Raw genomic sequence first — 22,930 nt, 5'->3', positions numbered from 1 at the left:
AAACCTGAAACAGATGTTATCTTGGCCTCTGTCATTTCCTGTGAGTTTCATTTCACATTTTATATAAGGCAGGTAGAAAGCAGGTAATTTGCTAGCTGTATTGTTTTGAAGAAAGAAAAAAGGAGTAAAGATGGAATGAGAAGAGAATAAACATAAATTATAGGAATAAAACCACATGGAGACAGAAAACAGCCACTAGAGCATGTATTATCCTAACATCATTTGCTATAGTTTGGTTACTACTGACTTGCCTGGCATCCTTCTGAATCATATTTGTGGCCATCCAGATTAACTGTGTGAGTCGATCCCTTGATTTAATATCAGCCTGCTTTTTTCAGCTCCTATGTCATTTGCTGCCATCTAAAAAGAAAATGTACTGCTTGTTACTCAGGCATCTGTGTTTTCAAGAACTCACTGTCTTTTAATTTTCTTTTCTTTCTTTCTTTCCTTAGTCTTTTTTGTATGGGAGCCAGGAGCTAGAGCACATTAAGAAAGAAAAATTAACCACTCACAGAAAAGGTAGAAGCTCAGAGAAAAGGGTTGGGGGTGTCTCATGGTTTGTGCTTTGTAAGCTGTGGGTGTGACTCACTTTCCTCACTCCCACATTAAAAAGGTTGCCACCCAATCACTGTTTTGTTTTGTTTTTTTTTTTTTTTTTTGTTTTTTTTTTTTCTGTACCAAACCCCTCCCCTTGGATTTTGGCTGAGAGACCCTAGGAGAGCCTGCCCTTTCTGGACTTTGCAAACTGACATATAAAAGCTGTTAGCTGCTTCTGTAGCCAGCAGCATTCAAACCTTACAGGCTTTTGCACTCCGAGAGCATGTAATAAGACACACTCCTCTTACAAGAGTTCATGCTGCAACATAACAAAGAAACTTACATTATTGGAGAAGCAGTATATTCCTTTTGGCATTGTGCAGAGGTAAGTTACTTGGGTCAACTAGATTTTATTGCATGAATTATTTTAAAAGCAGTTTACATCTTTTTCTCCCCCTTAGCAGTGAGACTGGATTACTGCACTACCCAATATGTTCTGTCACTCGGTATATAGAATGTCTGGGACAAATTTTCAGCACTTTTGCTGTGGCTACCTGTATTTGTCTTCTTCATCTTCATGGTCAGCTTGGGTTGTTAAAGATTCCTGGCTAGAAACAGGCATTGTAGCAATGTGTCTTGCAGTTCAGGCATTTGGGGCAAAGGGTTCTCATTCATTTTAGGCTGAATGTTCATGCTTGTTTGTTTTTAAACTCTAGAAAGTTCCTTTTGAAAGGTGTGACTCATGCCACACCAAAATGAGTAGAAACTATGTTGGTTCTCTTTCAGGCAACAAATTTTGTGGATTTGGTGAGAATGTCCATCCAAACAATTTTTCCAAGAGATGGCATTGTAAATGCAAACGCTATGGCTCTTTTCTGATTCTTTGTTTGTTGTTTGATTGCTTTTGTAAAGAGTCTAACTCTATACTGTTTTCCTTTAAAGCAAAGCAAACCTGGAGGACTTCTCCATCCCTCAATATGATAATGATCTCTGCAGTCAGCCTTGTGATCCTATTGTCCCTTCTCTGTGAAGCACACACTGGCACTGGCCCTGTCGTCTTACTAAATTCCACTGACTCATCTCCGCCAGCCAATAACTTCACTGATATTGAAGCCGCCTTCAGCGTACCAGTAGAGTCTGCGGATATCCCCAAAGCTAGGCGGAAGCGCTACATTTCTCAGAATGACATGATCGCCATACTTGATTACCATAATCAAGTTCGAGGCAAAGTGTTTCCACCAGCAGCAAACATGGAATATATGGTAAGAGGAAGTCTTCCTTTCTTGAATTCAGAGTGAGAAAGCTTTCCTTTGCATGTTAGAAGGATCTAAACGGACCACAGTGTCTGTTTGCCAAGGGAAACAGTGTGCATGTTTGAACAACCTAGGAAAGGTTTTTAAGGTATCATATAATGTTAAATTGTATTTTTTCATGGATTAATGTATGCTAGACATACAGGGTAGGCAGATCTATATAAATTTTTCTTCTGTAAGTTTCATAACCCCCATGAGACACATTTTCTATAAGGAGGAAAACAACTGGATATGCTGACTGCTCACATTTGGAAAGTCATCTTTCAGAGCAGAATTCATGAGATATTCTTTGTTTTCTGAACCTAAAAGTCATATTTATCAGCTAAAGTAGTTGTTGAGAATAAAGTTTGAAATTAAAGGTTTCATGTGCATGATTTATTCCTGGCTAGGTATTTCTCTCCTTTCTTGCATAAAGCTCTCACCCACGCTAATCTATTTGTGTCCTAAGAGGACATGATGACTTTTTGTTCCCTGTGATTTAAGGCTGTGTTGTTCAGATAAGAGTGAAGCCAGTGCACTTACCCACACATGGTTCCAAGTTTCCATGAACACGTTCTTTGCTTGCTCTTAAAAATAGACTATGTTTAAATAATTTCACGCAGAGAGCAAAAATATTAAATTGGTATTAAAAGGAAAGCTGAACGTTATTTTTAGTTTTGAAGTCATACAAAGTTATGATTTAACAGCTGCACTTAATGAGATCACAGTGTCGAGTATGTCTGATGCAATAAATATCATGAATATATATAAGCTTATAATGTGTGTGTGTGTGTGTGTGTGTGTGTGTGTGTGTAGAATCATCTACATTTTCTAAGTAGGCTTTTTGTGCTTGACTAATTGCAGGTGTTAATGTCACATGGAAATAATGCCATAATTAAGATTGTGGATACTAAAACCTAAATGAGTTTAAATTCTAATCTGTCCTTTTAAGTGGTATGAGCTCTTTGCCCAGCGCACTCTACTCTCATGTTCTCTATGATAAAGATAAAGTTAGTGTCTGTTACAAGAGATCTCTGTAAGACATATATGAGTTAAGGGCTAGAAAAGTAAATACAAAACTCACAGATATATAATTGTTCACTAAACATTAGCTTGAATGAATTTCTTTGAACTTTCCTTGAAAAGGACCCATTAGGAACTTATTCAAGATCTAAAAGCAGACACAGTTGCTTACATGCAGGAGACATATAGTTATACATGGAGAAGCAAATATATTTCAAACTCTACTAAAGATTGTGAAAGAAGAAACTGCAGAGTTCCATGTGATCTCAAAAAGATATAATACCTAGACTATAAGGCTCAGGAGGACTTTCTGACTATGACCACAGTGATACAAAATCTCAGACAAAGGTCAAACCACTGAGCCAGCTTTGGTAGCAGGCTCATCTTGTTTCAAATCATGACTATGCTACTCAGTAGGGAGTCAGACAAGCTACTTGGTGGCTCTGAGACACACTTTGCCTATCACTTTTCTTATATTGGGAACAACAATGTATACAATAAGCAATCAATAAAGAATGGAATAATATGATTCACTATGATAATAATATTGAGGGCAAAGAAGCCAACAGAAATGGACGCATAAATGGGTACAACACAGTATAAATCAGTAGAAAACATTCATTTATTTTTTCATTACATCAGCTTTTACCAAGGATAAAATCAGTCCATATGCATTTATTTAATTGCTGCTATGTGCCAGAACTTTGGTAATTGTTTCCACTGATAACCTTATTTGATAGCCCAGATTCTCCATGTGAAGTTTAGATTGAGATCAAAATTTTCTAAATGAAATCACATATACCTAGGAGTGTTGACAAGTAAACTAAAGCACTATGCTCTCAAAATAGTATTATCCAGATTAACAATAGAGGGTGTCTCTTAATTTCTTATATCTAGCATATGTCCTCTGAAGAAAACTTCTGAGAATATCAGCATATATTGATTACCTCTATAAAAATTCCAGAAGAGATCATAAATTATTCTCATTATGTTTATGATTCTATCATTGTTTTCTGTTCAGATATCAAATTCCTCTATCTAATTTATTTTTGTAAAACCATGAAGAGTGCTAGTTATATGGTATATATTTTTAAATCTTTAGTTCAAAAATGTAATGAAAATCCATAGTCAAAACAATATACTTTATAAAGCAAAACAGGGACATTTGAAAATCTGAAAAAAAATCTAAATATTCACTTTTTACATATCATCTACTGTATCCAGGTACTATTCTGAGCATCTAGGATATATTCATGAATATAAACAACAGACTTCAACCCCTTGGAGGTAATCAAATGGCAAACCAAATAAATAAATCAACTAGATCAGGCTATAAATGGGAAAGATCATGAAGATAATGCTGGAGGTAAGGATTAAGCACTCACTGGGATTGTTAGAAAGTTTTGCCTGGGGACAGATGGAAAAGAGTTCCTACTCAAAAATGAGGGAAATCCAGAGAAAAAAAGCAGGGCAAAGGACCAGAGGAATAAAAACTGACAAGTTAAGAGAGAAATGTTCTCAGTTTTTGATACTATAGTTCAATCCATCATTTGAACTTCCTTGAGTGGGCCCCCTATGATGGCATTCAGTGGCATGCATTAATTAATAAGTAGCTTATAGGTTAGAGCAGGTACACCTAGTGACTCAATTTTTAAAGTTCTGTGTAAATTAAGGATCTTAGTTGGACACTGTTACCTTTACTTTATCTGACCCAACACTGATTTGAATTGGCATCAGCTGAAAAACTAGCTCAGTTCATAACCTGTACAGTGCACCCCAGAAATTCCAGGCATGCTTATTGCACTACTTAACACATACTTGGGTTCTGAGTCACCAGTTGTATGTTCAAATTATTCTCTCCAGTGTGCTGTTAGTCTGGAGACCTTCATAGAATATGAACTTAGGCACAGAACTTTCTCTAATTGTTCTAAGTCTTATTCCACTATTCTACAATGCTCTGAACCTTTTGTGCAGCCCCCTCACCCCAAACCCCATGCATGGTCTTCATCTTAACTAATTCATTTATTAGCCTTCAAGATTTTTGTATTGGAATAGCAGTTTCTTTAAGAACAATTTTCATATACACATCCATGTAACCCTTCATTGGAACTGCTATGCTCTCCTTTCCTTCTGTGTCTATTGTATTCTTCTCATCACAACCAAACTTGACAAATCGCCATCTGTGCACTTATTGCCAACTCTCTAAGTTTAGAGCTACAGGCTGCTAAGATAATTGTTATTCATCTTTATCTCTATGTTGCTTGAATGTCTTTGAATGTAGATAGTGAGCAACCATTACTTGCTGCATTTGAACAAAATCCCAATGAATTGTTATATTTTATACAGCACCAATTTTGATATACCACCATGATATTTCATCCTACTCACTTGAAATTACAAATGTTTAAGATATATTTTAGAACCTTATATTCTTCAAGTACTTATTCTAAATAGTGTTCAATCAAAGGAAACAAGAGAAATTTGAGCACCAAGTTTTTATGTTCATAAAATGGTTATATACTATTTTATATAAGATGTGTGACTTTAATAAAACACACATTGTGTGCAATACTTAGTTTCCTAAAACAGAGTCTTTTCACATAAGTATAGTACAGATAGAGTGTAAAATGTGCAGGTGAGGCCTAAGCACTGCTGGCTCCCATTCTCTAATTAGATTCTTGACTAACTTCCAGAGTGCTTTGGACACCAGCTGCTTTTCATTCTTCCTAAGGGCAGTTTCAACCATGACTCTAAACCACAAACCACATTAGTGTCTTAGAATAAAAATTATCCCCCTAAGAATGAATTTTCAAAACTTCAACTGAGTTCAGTTTGCAAGATGTTCTCTGATTCAGAGCAGTTGAATAAATTAAGTTTAAAAGAATTGAGGCCTCTTTATGGGAGGAAGGAATTCAAAGATAGAAATTGTTTTCTTTAAAGTATAAACAGTGCTGTAAAAACAGAACAAATAGGGGGTAAAACCAGTAACATAACTCAGTGTAATGCCTTGCTGTATAGGATTGATGTAATAAATGTAAAACAGGCAACAGTTGGAGATAGAGTAGTAATCTCCTATGGAAGCATGATGACAACCTCTGTGAAGGAAGAGAATGTGACACTGAGACACATAATGGCTGTGATAGAATGCAAAGCAAAGAAAGGCCCTGACAATGAACAGTGAACAGGTATAGCACTATTCCCCAGACAGACTTTCCAGGAGGTGCAGAAAACACCTGCTACAAAAGGAATCTGGAAGTTTGTGACATTTGAGATCAAGGGCAGATGGGGATCTTAGAATGATGACTTCAGCACATATGAGTAGGTCACCACTATGCAGTGACTGCTGGGAAACAGTACTAGAATTTTAAAGCAAAGGTAAAGAACATTTGCAGCTCTGGTGTACCCAGTGAGAAGTAGAAGGAAATAGCTGACTTGCCACACACTTAGTAGGCATCTTCAAAGAATGACAATCATGGCAGACAGACAGATGAAGGACAACATGATAGCAATTCTAAAAATAAATGGGAAATATAATGATATCTCTGGAAAGCTAAATCACTGTGTTCATCATATGCCTTATTATATTTGTTTGGTACCAACAAATATGAGTTTCTGAGCTAAACATACAAGGTTTCCTGTGTTCTCATTAAAAGGAAACGTACCTATTAACAAATAGTAGTAGGTAATAAAGTAACAACATAACTCAGTGAATGAATGAGACAATCGATCCATCTTCAGTAAAGGCCAACTCTTGGCCTCAAATGGTTATTTGTGACTTGTGAATAAAGAAAAAAGCTAATTTAATTTATCTGGGATTTATGTAAAAGAGAATGTGGGCAATTTAACATACTATTTTTTTCTTTCTTTGCTAGTTGACTAAACATTAAGAGTCAGTTCTGAGGCTGAAAAATTGCTGAATTCAAGGCTAATCTGGGCAATGCAGTGGGTTTTAGACCAGACAGAGATACACAACAAAATTCTTCTCCAGAAACATTATAGGATCTATCATTACCATTCTTTGTTAATGAAGTCAGGCTTTATGCCAGAAGATACATTTCTTCTCATTTGGGAAGGATAACAATTGATACTTATTGGAAACACAGCAAATATGCTGTGTCTAATCTAACTCTTCAATATATGTTTTTATGACTCCTAAAAGGTATGTGAGAACTACTGCCAGGCAGTAGTGGACTGAGCAATCTGACTGACAAAAAGGCACTTGGCAGTCCTGCTCTCCTGCATGTGTATATGAATGCTTTGGCTTCTAGTGGAGACCAGGCACATTTTCTAGGTGTTTTTTTTTCTTTTTTTTTTTTTTTTTTTTTGTCCCTGGAACTGTATGTCCTTCCTCTGTTTCACGTTTTTTTACTTCTGAAGACAAGAACATTTTCTTATAAGAGATTATAAGGTTACAGATTATAAGAAGTACACACACACATACAAACACACACATACATGCAAACATACACATTCACATATACTGGCTTTCTGAAATGGGAATTCTCTATGGAGCTCTCACTGCTCTGGAATTTACTCTGTAGACCAGACTGGCTTCAAACTCAAAGATCTACCTGATTCTGCCTCCTGAGTGCTAGGACTAAAGGAGTACATCACCACCAGCAGCAACTCTTGTTAAAATGTTAAGGTTTCATGATTCAGAATAATATCATTGGGGAACAGAAAGAATACTCATGATTCACATATGGGTCACCCAGTGAGTACTGCAATCTTGGTGGCAAATTATATTTGGCCTCATACTTAGAAGTAAAAATAATTTTGGTTTCTGTTGAGGGATATAGAACTTAGTGTCACATCTTGTCTCAGAGTTAATAGTTAAGAAACAGGTGGGTTTTTGTCTAAAGTATGTGACTATGATGAGGTGATAGGCAAGTCTTCTAATGTCCAGTCTCTCACTTCACAGTACAAATTCATTAGCTGGTCTCTTTGCTATAGTGAAGGGTGATGAGGAACAGAAACAGAAAGTAGTGTGTATATCAGGGAAGTAGACAAGGCACTGTGCTACATGCTGAAGCACAGGAACAACAGAACACTCTGAGACCACAAGAGGAGACCTATCTCAGGCATAGCCTGAAGTACAGATTAGTGTAAGTTTCCAAAAGTGATCATACTAGATATTAGCCTATATATGCCATACAGACAAGAGATAAGGGCAGGGAGACAATGTGGTCAGTATAGAAGGGTTCCATAAGATACAGAGTGGAAGACATAGGGACTCTATGATTAGATTTAATGTTTGGAGTAAAATATTACAAGGTTGAAATTGATTGGTAGAAAGTATTAAAGTTAAGGAATGTATTGAAAGTTTTAGCTGGAAAATTATGCAATCATAATTGAATTTTGAAAAGGTCACTTTGGCCACAGGATAAGAAGGTCCTGGAATGGAGCAAGAGTAGAGTCAGGATGCCCAGTCAGTGGCTGTCATGACAGTCTGGGTAAGAGATAATTGAAACCTGAAGTACATGTGAGACAATAGAGTAAGCTGGTTGCTTCAAAAAAAAAAAATCTGTGAAACATTTTGGAAATCAGGTCCAGAAGAATGATTCACATGAAGTTACAGAGAAGGATTTAATGGATGGAGCATTCAGACCTTTGTCTTTGTTTTTGATGGGGACTGCTGAGTCACTCCAAGTATAAGAACACAAAAGGCTGAGCAAAATTTAGGAAACCATGAAGTGGCAGGGGATTATTGTCTAGGGAACATGGCATTAGAGGTTGAAAAGGAAACAGAATGTGAGAAGGTGCATTCTTTCACTGTAGAAAAGTTGGGTTGTGAATATGCTTTGACTGTCAAGAAAACCTTCTCTCAAAGGCAGAGGAAGCAGTGCCCTGGAGACAGAATTGAAGATCCTGTTTATAGAGAGTGTTTGTGAGGATATGTCACACTAATCCAGTCTGCTTAAGGATTTAGGTAAGGCAAAGCTATTCTGCTCACTTGAGACAAGGCTGGACAAAAATCAAAGACTTTCTGAAATCTCTAGTATGACTATCTGGTGTGTTGAATGTTATACATATGCAAACTGTATCAGAAACAGTCCATGGACATTTGATGTTTATGAACTTGAGGTATTTGATTGTGAGATGTTTTGAATGGTGGTATCTGAGGAGGGGCAAAGAAGGTAAAAACTAAGCTCTTAAAAAGTGAACAAAACAATGGCACAAATGCATCCTGAACTGAGATCTGATAGATGGGATGTGAGTTGTGAGTGCTACTATGTTATATTATTCACAGCATTTCAGATCAGATAACAAACATTTTAAGATAAATATGGTAGAATGACCAATATATTAATTTTAGAAATAGAATTTCATGAAATCTCTTAAATTCCACAGTAATAAATGTCATCAAAAATTTTATTTAAGGACACAATATTTTTCACTAAAAAACTGTGCTTCAGAATTTAAACATGAACATTTCATCAATTATATGTCTATGCACATCCTTAAAAATATTTTTCAACAAAGGAATGGATACAGAAATTTTGGTATATTTTCACACTGGAGTACTACTCAGCTATTAGAAACACTGACTTTATGAAATTCCTAGAAAAATGGATGTATCTAGAGAATATCTCCTGAGTGAGGTAACCCAATCACAAAAGAACAGACACAATATGCAGTCACTGGTAATTGGATACTAGCCTCAGAAAGCTCTGAATACCCAAGAAAACAACTCACAGACTATTGAAGCTCAAAAAGTAAAAAAGCCAAAAAGTGGAAGCCTCAGTCCTTCTTAGGAGAAAAAAATAATAATAAGTGTATCTCAGAATGGGGTACACATAGACCATAAACCATTAATAACTCAAGAGCTAAGAAGATAGCCTTGTGGCAATTTTTGGTAGTTAAAAATCATTATGTTTAATCTTTACATACCAAAAACTTTGACTATTTTTATGTTATGTTTTGTTTTACATGTACTTTATAATCTTTATAAATAGTAAGATTTCAATGCATATCATCAAACCTTTAAAAAACATCAAATACTGTGAAAAATATATTCATATATATTTACACTAAAAAATAAAGCAAACACACACATTTATACATATATACATACATACATACATACATACATACATACATACATACATACATACATACATACATATTTTTTCTCAGAAGGCAACAGGTAGCCAAACAGATAGTTACGTTCTAAGAAGTGGGCAATGCAAAATGTGGGATTTGCATTCATATTTTAGAATAATCAGTGTCCACCAATTCCTATTGTCTTTATGTACTCTATCCTTACAGTCCTATCTCCCTAAATAGTTTTACATATAATGTTTGGTGTTGCTTCTGTTAGGACTGGGGATGCTGTAGTAATCCATTTCTTTTACCTGCCTCCTTCTAAATTTACAAGATAGCATCCAGGGCAATTATTTTGTTTGTCATCCCTTAGTTTCTTTATGACTTCTGCAAATCAGCACTCTTTCCCCAATCTAACAGAAAGCATTACTCTGGTTATTAAAACAAAAATATAACATTTCTTGTGTGAAATGTCAAAAAATCTGAATATGTGTGAAATGCCCATGTTACTATGCAAGAGAATAAAGATCTACAAAATATACCATGTGCTTCTTCCATATTGTTGCTATGATCACACCTATGTTAATATGCAGCTCAGAAATCTATCTCTAAAGTGTTAATGCAAAAGTTTTATTTCTAGCATTTTGTCTTTCAATATGATTGCAATGTACAGTTGACTATGATGTTCTCAACTATTCTTATTTCTTCCTTAATATTTAATTTTTTGCTATTTTACAGAGAGGTCTTTTTATGAATGTAGCATATTTTTAAAAATATATTGGCTGGTTTTGTGTTAACTTGATACATGCTGTAATTATCACAGAAAAAGGAGCCTCAATTGAGGAAATACCTCTATGAGATCCAGCTGTAAGGCATTTTCTCAACTAGTGATCAAGGGGGGAGGGCCCAGCCCATTGTGGGTGGTGCCATCCTGGGCTGGTAGACCTGGGTTCTATAAGAAAGCAGGCTAAGCAAACCAGGTGAAGCAAACCAGTAAGTAACATCCCTCCATGGCCTCTGCATCAGCTCCTGCTTCCTGACCTGCTTCAGTTACAGTCCTGACTTTCTTTGGCGATTAACAACAATGTGGAAATTGTAATCTGAGTAAACCCTTTCCTCCCCAACTTGCTTCTTGGTCATGACGTTTTGTGCAGGAATAGAAACCCTGACTAAGACAGGTATTTTAAGTTCATAAATGATCTAATTAATAGTATAATTTCTATTTTCAGTTTTCTATAACAGTTTTGTATATTCATTCACAATGTTCTTAATTTTTATCTCAATTATTAAGAAATATTGAAGGGGTTGCAAGTTGGTTAACTGTGGCAGTGTCTTATCAGATGGTCAGGATATTGAAAACAGTTATTCTAATACAAGATTATGCTATTATTCATGTAATAGAAACAAGGATACGTCTATGCTTGCATTTGTTATATCAATGGAGAACAATATTGAACATGTTCTGTTTTATATATATGCACATATATATATATATATATATTTCATATATAATTATATCATATCACATCACATTATATAGCATGTCAAAATATAATTCTGGTATTATATTCCAAAATATATACCAGAAATACTAGGTATATTGACAATCCAGAATCTTAAACAACATGCTTATGTAAGTTATTACATTCTTTCATGAGGTTAGGCTGGCACCATTCATTCCAACGCAGAACATCAATATTGGAAGAAATATCACATAGGGACATTTCTTACAGGCTATAGAATACTGTTAAAATTTCATTAATTTTTAAAAATAAAGTTATAATTTTAAAAGATTCAACAAACCTCATCATATCCATAAATTTATTAGAATATCTAATAATAAATATCTAATAAATTTATTAGAATTCATCAATTCTATGTCCATTTGGGAGGAATTGTAGCCAACAGAGAAATAGTAAGTATGTAGGTTAACATTATGAGAATGTGTTATAGTCTCTAATTTTTAAACTCCTGATTCAAAGTTAACCTTTGCTTTTTAGAAGATGGGTATGGGCCAGGCTGGAGACAAGGAAACAACACAACGCCTCTGCTCCACCTTCCAGAAGGTATCAGGGGTACAGTCAGTCATATATCCTACATAGAGGGAAATCATCTCTCTTTGTGAGGGAATTGGCTTTTCTGACTCTTCTTTCAGGGACATGGATAAGGAAGAATTTGTCATATCAGTCCCTTAAGATTGAGAGGAAAAGAAAGCAGTTATACTCACTTGTCCTGTAACTTCTTTCTTCACAATACTGTTAACTATAATTTTACATTTAAACATCTAAGTATTTGGGCCTCAGTAATGCTAAATACATGTTCTTCATATGTCTCCAAAGGATATTCTATAAATTTTTTCAAGTATATGTGAATTACTTAGTTTATGTTGTTGTTAATTTCAGTATTTAGTATGCACATGTATTAATGAGCATAAAGGTAGTATTATATATTATTAAAATTGTTAAGTTCCTGAAGGTTTTTTCTTTAATATATTTTAGATATACTATATCCTCTCTCTTTTTTTCTCTCTTTCTCATCCAGAGGATGGAAATAATCTAGAGAGATAATTACATACAAGCATGAAAACTTTAACCTTAGTTAAATCTCCCAGAACTCCCATAAAAATGTCAGGTTCATTGACACATGCTTGTAACTCAGAACTCTGTAAGTGGAAACTGGGTCCCCAGGCCTTGCTAACCATCCACTCTTGCTAATGGGCCAGCTGTAAATTAATAACTATATAAGTGAGGCATCACTAAGAAAGACAGCTGATGTGAGCCTCTGGCCTCCAAATGTGCATGCCCAACCCCTACATACAAATGAACATATATGTACAAAACACACATGATGAAGGGAACACATGTTAAATATTCTGAATTATTTTGAATAGAGTGCATGTTTTCAGTGGCACTGATTTTGAGGCTACTCATGTATATTCAAATCATGATACACTGAATTTGAAGGAAAGCTACAGATGATATGACCTCTAATCTTGTTTTCTAGATTAGTTACCTGGTAGGCAGATGATAAACAACGGGCCCCAGTCATTGATGATATCAAAAGCAAAATTGAGGATAAACCTAAGATCATGTGTTTCAGATGAGTGCTTTGTACCATGCTGTTAGCATATTTAGTTCATTATAATAAAGTATTTTTAAAACTGAAGATATAGCACCTAATAATAAATAATGTATATACATATATATTTTCTTACATAACTGTTATTATTTAACAACTTTTCAAGAGCTGAGTTGGTTGAAGAAAGCATCCTTTTGTGAGTTAATTTTACAATTTTGAATTTTAATTAACTACTGTCAATATTTCAGAAATTCATATTGTAGTAATTTTTAATGAAGTAACAAATGTTTGACAAGACAAATTATCATTCAAATAAACTATATTTTAAATGTTCATTTAAGTAACAGGATAACATTGTTTTACACTAAAATTTCCATTTTAAAGTTATATGTTAATTTATGAAAGATAACTTTTGTACAGGAATGATTCATATTCTATATTCGTGTCTTCATACTTTAATAGAAAGCTATCATTGCAGAGGTAATTCATTAATGGCAGGTCCATAATGCATGCCTTCACCTCTCTATGAAGGTCTTGAGATGACTAACATTAACATTTATGAAGTCAAAGAGTTTTTACTCTACACTTTTAAACTAACAATAATGTACTATGTGTGTGTGTGTGTGTGTGTGTGTGTGTGTGTGTGTGTGTGTGTGTGTATACAATTCTCTACTAACTTCTTTTCTTAAGGAAAACTGTATTTTTCTTAATTTGATTCAAACATAATGTATTATTATTTGTATGACACCCTATATAGTATGCTAAAATGATTTTATTATAATTATGCTTACTACACACAACTAAAATAGTACATTTCATGTTTTTTCATTGATGAGAAAGATTCTAATACTATCGAAGCGACCATTTTAGAACTTGAGTATTCTATAACACATTTTGGCCTCTGAAAGTTACAATATATTGGCATTGTTGATTTGAGCAAATTAATATTAATAAAGCTTGTTATTATTTGGGAAAACGTGGTTGACAAAGTTACTTGTTTCTGTAAAAAAAATACTTTGCAATATCAAATTATTTTAATACATTCAGATTTCACAGGTCATTTTGTAATGTCCCCATATTATGATTAGATGTGATTTTTTTTTCTTTTAACCTATCCCTCCCCCAAACTGATATCCATATTGCATTAACTTTAAGTGAACTGGTCTGAATTTGCTTTGTTTTAGGTAAAATAATCTAAGGACCCAGAATTGAGAAATGAAATAGAAGCACTGTTAGTTTATTTTCTTTTTGTTTAGCATAACAAATTCATCAAAACTGAAGAACTATTTGACTTCTACAGGTCTGGGATGAAAATCTTGCAAAATCAGCTGAGGCATGGGCAGCAACTTGCATTTGGGATCATGGACCTTCTTATTTGCTGAGATTTTTGGGTCAGAATTTGTCTGTACGAACTGGAAGGTAGGAAGCAGTTACCCATACGCTTACTCATCAGTGACTATACACCCTGCAGAGAATGGTATAAATTTTAAATAGTGTTAGAAAAATTTTAACTGATTTTTGCTAGACAGAAAATGATGTTTGACTTATACATAATCTTAATATTTTTTTTAAAATTAACCAACTAGATCAGAAGGCCTGATAAGACCTGCTTTCTCTCTTACCTTTGAAACATGCTATCTTTACCTGTATTTGTCATTGACCCCACAGAATCCTAGAATTGATTGTGCATGCTGTGTCCTGCTTTCAAACCCCACACACTCAAAGTCTATGATCAGTCAGAAGCCGTCTATTTGTGTTTATGTAGAACATTTCCATTGTTGTGTACATGTACATATAAACAGTGAAATTAGTAAATAAGCATTTGTTATGATCGGTAAAAATAAAAATCTGCATTCACATATGTATCACATATGTACATAAGCATGTATGTACATGTAACTATGAAAAAGCTGTTCTCATGGACAGGATGGACAGGATTGTTTTTCCTGAAAAACATCATGACCAATTTTATGTAACTTCATTTTATTGGTACTTTAATTACAATTAAATTGTTTTAACTACTTTTATGTGCCAAATTACATCAATTATAAAATTCCATAGAGTAAATTTTATGTGTAAACTAAGTAGGATTTTATTGTTCCCAAACTAATTTTTTTTTCTGTTTTTGGAGTAGCCTTGCATGGATGTAGATAATGAAGGCTCCTTGGATATTAATTGCTTTGCTCTTTCCAGAGAAATCAAGATCTTTATAAGATTGTGACTGTAATTGTCAGGCATGGATATGAGTTTGAATTTTAATGAACAATTTTATAACACTTATTTACAGTGTAAAATGAGACCACTCAATAGCTCCCTGCTCTACTGAGTTCTATTTTGCTCTTTCTGTTGACATCTAGATATCGCTCTATTCTCCAGTTGGTCAAGCCATGGTATGATGAAGTGAAAGATTATGCCTTTCCTTACCCTCAGGACTGCAACCCTCGGTGTCCTATGCGGTGCTTTGGGCCTATGTGCACTCATTATACACAGGTTATTTCAACTGCTCTGTTTACTTTTGTTTCCCATCTTTTTTTGTTTCTCTTATTTGGGTGGCTGTTGGCATTTTTAAGCAATATTAGAAGATATTGGTTTATTTTTACAGATGGTTTGGGCCACTTCTAATCGAATAGGATGTGCAATTCACACTTGCCAAAACATGAATGTCTGGGGATCTGTGTGGCGCCGAGCAGTGTACTTGGTCTGCAACTATGCTCCAAAGTAAGTACCAAGCTGAGTTTCATTTCCTGAAGCATTGACTGGAGTGAGAGATCGGCAGTCAGATGGGCATTTTTGATATTTGTAGAAGTCAAAGTGCTTTACTGAACTTCTGCATCCTCACCCACTCTTCATCTCCAGCCTCATCACAATCCCTGCAGTTCTAAAAAACTAAAAAGACAGGGTAGAAGGTTTATTTTCACAGGGACAGAGATCCTGTGCTAAAATTGTAAAAAACACACATTGAGATGCCTGAACTAGCTAAGTTCTCCTTACCAAACTGCTTGGTTATGATACTATGTTTCATAAGCATTGGCACTTTTATCAAAGGCATTAAAAGTTTTCTCAAGCACTTATATCTGTATCAACGGAATTAGAAGGCATCATCTAGGGACATCATCAAGCACTCCATTATTCTGGATTATCAGTATTTGATGCTGTCATATTTGTGTTACCAGGAAAGCATCATATTGGGAATCTTCTCTTCCCTTTCCCGTTTTTTTTTTTCAATAAAAATATATACTTAGTCTCATCATTTTATAAGCTACACAAATATACTTTAAATTCATCAAAGATTATAAAACCTAGTCATGTTTGAATATTTCTTATAAATCACAATAAACATTTGCTAACACATGATAAATTGCTTTTTTGATAATAGTAACTGAGGATGATAAAATGTTCAAATATTTACAAAGAATTATCTTCCCATTTGGAATAAGTATCAAATCAGTTCAAGTCACTCTTGGTGTCTTCCAAAGTGAGGCTGAAACAAAAATTGTCTCCAGCATTTCTAGCACAAGGAGGGAGTGGACAATGTATCATGAGTGCCAATGTGGTCAGGTCTCATTGATATGAATAAAACAATCTTTTTTTTTCTTTATCTCTTTTGTTCTTACAACTTTATTTTAAAAAAACAGAGATACATGTACAAATTATTTAAAGCATTTCCGTGTAAAAATATATGAATCTATTTTTGTCAGCACTTGATTTTTTTTAAAGGTTTGGTAGTATGCATTGAAATCTTACTATTTACAATGATCATAAAGTATATGTGAAACAAAATGTAACATGGGAATAGTCAGTTTTCTTGGTGTGTGAAGATTAAACATAATGATTTTTAATTACCAAAAATTGCCACAAGGCTATCTTCTTAGCTCTTGAATTAATAATGATTTAAGGTCTAGGTGTACCCCACTCTGAGAGAGTGCTATACACTTGTGTTGTTTTGTTTTGTTTTTTTCTCTAAGAAGGACTGAGGCTTCCACTTTTTGGCCTTTCTCACTTTTTTCTTTTTGAGCTTCATATGGTCTTTGAGTTGTTTCTTGGGTATTCAGAGCTTTCTGGGGCTAATATCCAGTTATCAGTGACTGCATATTATATCTGTTCTTTTGTGACTGGGTTACCTCACTCAGAAGATATTCTCTAGACACATGCATTTTTCTAGGAATTTCATAAAGTCATTGTTTCTAATAGCTGAGAAGTACTCCATTGTGTAAATATACCACAATTTCTGTATCCATTCATCTTCTGAAAGACATCTGGGTTCTTTCCAGCTTTTGGGTATTATAAATAAGTCTGCTATGAACATGGTAGAACATATTTTGCTCCACCATGTTCATAAGTCAATCCTTCTGATAAATTAAAAAATTCAGAACTATTGTTTTTTTTAAAAAAAACTTTATTTCAAAAAACAAAGATAAAAGAAAAATTTTAAACATTTTTGCATAAATATCTACAAATACAATTGTGTCAGTGCTTGGCTTTTTTTTTTTTTTTTTCTTTTTTCAAGGTTTGATACTCTGCATTAAGGTCTTACTAGTTACAATGAGCAAAAAGTACATGTAAAACAGGATGTAACCCGGAATTAGTCAATGTTTTCTTGGTGTGTAAGGATTAAGCATGAAGTTTGTGTGTGTGTGTGTGTGTGTGTGTGTGTGTGTGTGTGTTTTGTTTTGTTTTCTTTTTTTCTTGAACTTCACACAGTCTGTGAGTTGTTTCTGGAGTAGTCCGAGCCTCTGGGGTTAGCATCCCAATATCAGTGACTGCATATTATGTCTGTTCTTTTGTGACTGGGTTATCTCACTCAGGATGATATTCTCTAGATGCAACCATTTTCTTAAGAATTTGGTTAAGTCATTGTTTCTGATGGCTGTGTAGTACTCCACTGAGTAAATGTACCACAATTTTTGTATCCATTCATCTACTGAAGGACATTTGGGTTCTTTCTAGCTTCTGGCTATTATAAATGGAGCTGCTATGAACATTGTGGTGCAAGAATTATTGTAATAAGAGTAGTCTGCAATAAGCGTAAAGTACATGCAAAACAAAACGCAACATGGAAATAGTCAAAGTCTTCTTGTTTTGTGAATATATGTATAGTTTTTGTTTTCTTTATTTCTTGGACTTCATACAGTCTGAGAGTTGTTTCTGGGGGAGTGCAAGCCTCTGGGGTTAGCATCCCACTATCAGTGACTGCATATTATGTCTGTTCTTTTGTGACTGGGTTATCTCACTCAGGATGATCTTCTCTAGATGCAGCCATTTTCTTAAGAATTTGATCAAGTCATTGTTTCTGGTGGCTGAGTAGTATTCCATTGTGTATATGTACCACAATTTTTGTATCCATTCGTCTTCTGAAGGACATCTGGGTTCCTTCCAGCTTCTGGCTATTATAAATAGAGCCGCTATGAGCATTGTGGTGCATATATCTTTGTTGTGTATTAAAGTGTCTCTGGGGTATATGCCCAGAAGTGGAATAGCTGGGTCTTCAGGTAGTACTATATCCAATTTTCTGAGGTATCGCCAGACAGATTTCCAGAGTGGTTGTATTAACTTGCAACCCCACCAACAGTGAAGAAGTGTTCCTATTTCTCCGCAGCCTCGCCAGCATCTGCTGTCATCTGAGTTTTGGATCTTTGCAACTAGTACGTTTTCAATGCATACTGTCAAGCCCTTGAAAAAAAATCAAGTACTGACTAAAAAACATATTCACATGGTTTTATGTAAAATTTATTTTAATGTCTGAAAAAACAGTACTGACAAAAATGTATAATTTTAAGCAAAAAATGTTTAAAATCTATAAAAAAAATAATAAGCTGTTAGTCTTTTGTGTAGATGGAAATATCTCAAGAAACACTTCTTGTTATGATTAATAATTTGAGTCTTATTTGTAACAGATAAGAGACCAATGTATTTTCCATGTATTTTCATGTTAAAAAAAATAAATCTTGTTTTGAAGACAAAAAAAAGAGTAGTCTGAAAAATATAATTTTTCAAAATTCATCTAAGCCCTGCAATTGTTTGATATTTTTATTTCCATGCCTTGTATCATCCTCTTAAGCACTTTACCCTTTCTCCCTATCATAATTTGGCTAGTTTGTAACAAGATAACTAAAGATATATTTAAATTTTTCTTTGAATATTCTGGTTTTGGGAAAATAATAGAGTAATAGTATTGATCATTTAGTAGTCCTCCCCCAAATAGCCATTGCATTAGCATCAATGCATTATTATTTTAATAGAAACATGCTTAGGATCATAGATGACTAAGACTTTTATAATCTAGACTTGGAGGTAAATATAATTTTTCCAACTTCAGTGGGAAAAGGAGAAATCAAGAAAACAAAGAGAAAAGAGAAAGAATATGTACATATATGGATTAGAACAAATATGAAAGAATAGATAATATGTGAATTGACTGATTTACTGTTGTATTGTATTCCATTATCTATTCAAGAGTATGACTTTTTGTTAAAAGTTTGTAATATAAGATAATATTACATATAACAAACTTTTTTCAACTTCCTTATATATGTATTTATTTATTCATTCATTTATTCACATTACATCCCAATCACAGCACTGTTGTGTCCTCTTTGTCTCTCTCCCCATGGCCCCTCTTTCATCCACCTATAATAAACTTTAGTTCTGTGCTTTGTTTCCCAAAATTTGTGCCTAATAGTTTTAAAAAATTAAAAATAAGTAGAAAACATGAAATTATATAACATAGGCTGATTCCGCATATTACTCTTATATAGCTTTGAATAAATACATAGTAGTAGATAATATTTTTATTGCAGGGTAGGGGAAGTCAAGAGGAGATGAGAACACATGGGTCACATGATAGGAGACAGGTTTGCAGTGCTTCTAGATTAGCATGTGATGTGACCACAATAACCCTCTAGAAATCATATTCTTTAGGCAAACAATAGAATTCATTACATTGAAGTAAAATGTCCTAAAACTCCATTTCAGTTTGTAATATGAATAGTTAATTAGTAAATTCTTAATATGTATACTTTCTTATGTTGAAATTGTCTGAGTTTTAACTTGTTTGCTAGATACTCTGTATGTGTGCTTCAAGCCTCCTTTGTGTCTTTTTCAGGTTGAATTCATATTAGGGTCTGTTGTGATCCTATGCTCAGCCCTGACTTTAGCCCTCATAGCTGATCTTCTTTCTTTATTTAATTTCTTTTACTTTGCTATCTGTATTAATAGTCTAACTCTGAAAATAAATTTATTGTCATCCTTTATTTTAATTTAAAAAGTGAAACTTCAGAAGCATCATAGACTTGTTCAGCTATTCTAAATAGTGAACTTGCTTCATTATTATAATTTTGGTGTCATTGCAGTGATAGGGTGTAATTGTTTGTACTCATGGCCATAAAAAGGCACCTCCTGCATCTATGGCAGAATGTGAGCAGATCTAGGCTTGTGCAGATCCTGTGTGAGTTAAAATTCTAGCTATTTTAAAGCAGCACTGAGAAGCAGTCAGCACAAAGTGAGAAGCATTATGTGTACAGAAATGTGTTGTGACCTTGTGCTCTAAGAACACTTCTAGGGTAGAAGATAAATGTTATAGAACAAGCCTGGTGTCCATAACTTCTAATATTACCAGACATTTTAGATAGGTCTCCATTACCTACCTATCAATTAAGATTCTGTTAACTTAGACACACACAGAGAGAGAATTTTAATAACAGTAAATATGAAATAAGCTGCTTTGGGAAAAAAGAATACAATTTTCAGTCTTACAAAAGTATGTTCTTCAAAAATACCATGCTGTATCAATAGCGTGTAAGTACACATGTAAAAAGAATCTGTTCTCGTGGTGAGTGAGTAGCACTAATATCTTTTCCTTTTCCATCCTAGGGGTAATTGGATTGGAGAAGCACCATACAAAGTTGGAGTGCCTTGTTCATTGTGTCCTCCGAGTTATGGTGGAGCCTGTACTGACAATCTGTGCTTTCCAGGGGTAACAACGAACTACCTGTACTGGTTTAAATAAACTTATATATTCTTCCCTCAGGTGGATACATTGGTTTCTGGACTAATAAGCATATGTGCAGTGAAGTTTGAACATATTATATTTACTGTAATTCTGTTTTCATTTTAATTGGCAATTTTCTAGTGTTTGTCTAGAGTGTTGTCTTAGATACAAGCAAAACATCATTTTCTACTTTGGCCTTAAATTTAAATTAATTATTGTATATGTAGTGATGACACAGTTGTTAAATCCAATTCCAAGACCTGCAGTTCTGAGAAATTATGTTATTATGACCCTAAAGAATGGAATGTATGTTCAAGCTATAATATATGTATATTCGTATGTATACATATGTATAGATATGCTTACATGTATGATGTGTGATGTGACACATAAGTAACACTATGATAAGGTAGTTAACAGGGGAAATTTTAAAAATATATTTGAGGTTATAAGACATTTTCAGAACCACTTCTCTAATTCTTATGAATGAATAGTTTGCAACTCAGTGATGTTTGGAAATAATTAAGCAATCATAGAATTCACCTGGAGCTACTTTATTGGGGGGGGTCTACAAATGAATGCTCAATTGATATAAGTTCCCAGAACACACATTTTGCTTGGTTTCATTTTGGCTTTAAATTAGTAAACATGTTTAATGTTTACTTTGACTAATTTACTTTGTGGGTAATGATCTGATAATGCAAAGATAATTACATTTAATTCTTGCCTTTAAGAAGCTATCAGATGTCCCTAAAATAGAAATTTTGCTATAAAATTATTTTTAGCAAACCATGTTTCATGTGTTTTCAGGGAACACGCATAGTAACAACATACAGATAGGATGATTGACAAGGTATCACATGTAAAGCACCTATTTTCCAGGAAACTCCAGCTTCAATATATAAATGGGAAATGGAAGGTATCTTAAGTATGTTGCTGTGAGGAGATACAATAACCAATGTAGCTTATAGAAAAAACACTTTTAATTAGGGACTTCCTTACACTTTCAGGTTAGTCCATGATCATATGGTGGGAAGATGGAGCTGTTCAGGCAGGAGGCAAGTCACTGGAGCCATAGCTGAGAGCTTATGTACAAGCAGGAGGCAAAGCAAGTAAGACTGAGCCTGTCCTGGGCTTTTAACACATTAAAGTCAACTGACAGAGATACAGTTCTTCCAACAAAGTCATACCTTCTCCAAGAAGGCCACATCTCCTAATTCTTTCTAAACAGTCTACCAACCGAGACCTAGCATTCATATGTATGAACCTAGAGGCTCATTATCATTCAAATCATCAAACCAGAAAAGAATTAACAACTGTTGAGGGATTTTGAAGCAGAATAGGTTAGGCTGGAAACAAAATCTTCAAGAAAGGGATGAAGTTAAAGAGAAGTAAAAGGTATGAATAATCACAGCAATGGCATGCTGGCACAGGAAAACTAGCCATTCAGAATCTAGCACACCTTGGGACACATTAACAGAAGCTGTATGATTTCAGAAAGAAGTTAGTAAACTAGAGGGCACATCTGTTTCATTAGTTTCCCTGCCATTAGTTGGAGAAAGTCAGTTTATCTATTATCATCGGCTTTTGGAAATCATAGTCAAGATCCTCCATAAATAGCACATGCAGTCAATTTTGCTAATATAGCCTTCAATGGGTGTTTTGCAAGAAACTAATAATGAAACTTTATTTTTATGTTTTTTTGTAGAAGAGTAATTTTCAGTTCCTCATTAACTTTGTTTATGAAAATCAAATCAATAATTATAAAAACTTTTCCCATGAGATTAGAAAATATATGTCTTAATTTAAAAATCTTTTTTTAGAGAGGACAATATAATATCTGAGTTAAAAACATAACAAATTATATTTAAAATGTGTTTTTGTGTGTGTGTGTGTGTGTGTGTGTGTGTATACATGAGTACATGCATATGTGAGCATGAGCATAGACTTACAGAACAAGTAAACCTGG

At 34.2% G+C, this 22,930-nt stretch overlaps 1 protein-coding gene across 1 annotated transcript; it reads left to right on the top strand.

Annotated features, from left to right (window-relative positions):
• Positions 1-1,514: 1,514 nt before the first annotated feature.
• On the top strand, positions 1,515-20,979 carry PI15 (peptidase inhibitor 15; the record flags this gene model as incomplete). Its single annotated transcript, XM_080938553.1, has 5 exons — positions 1,515-1,799; positions 14,275-14,393; positions 15,332-15,464; positions 15,577-15,692; positions 20,844-20,979. 5 exons carry the CDS (start codon positions 1,515-1,517, stop codon positions 20,977-20,979), a joined length of 789 nt encoding a protein of 262 aa, XP_080794679.1.
• Positions 20,980-22,930: the final 1,951 nt, after the last annotated feature.

Source organism: Micromys minutus, assembly GCF_963924665.1.
Source record: "Micromys minutus genome assembly, chromosome: 26".
Lineage (NCBI taxonomy): Eukaryota > Metazoa > Chordata > Mammalia > Rodentia > Muridae > Micromys > Micromys minutus.
This window is presented reverse-complemented; position numbering and strand designations above follow the sequence as displayed.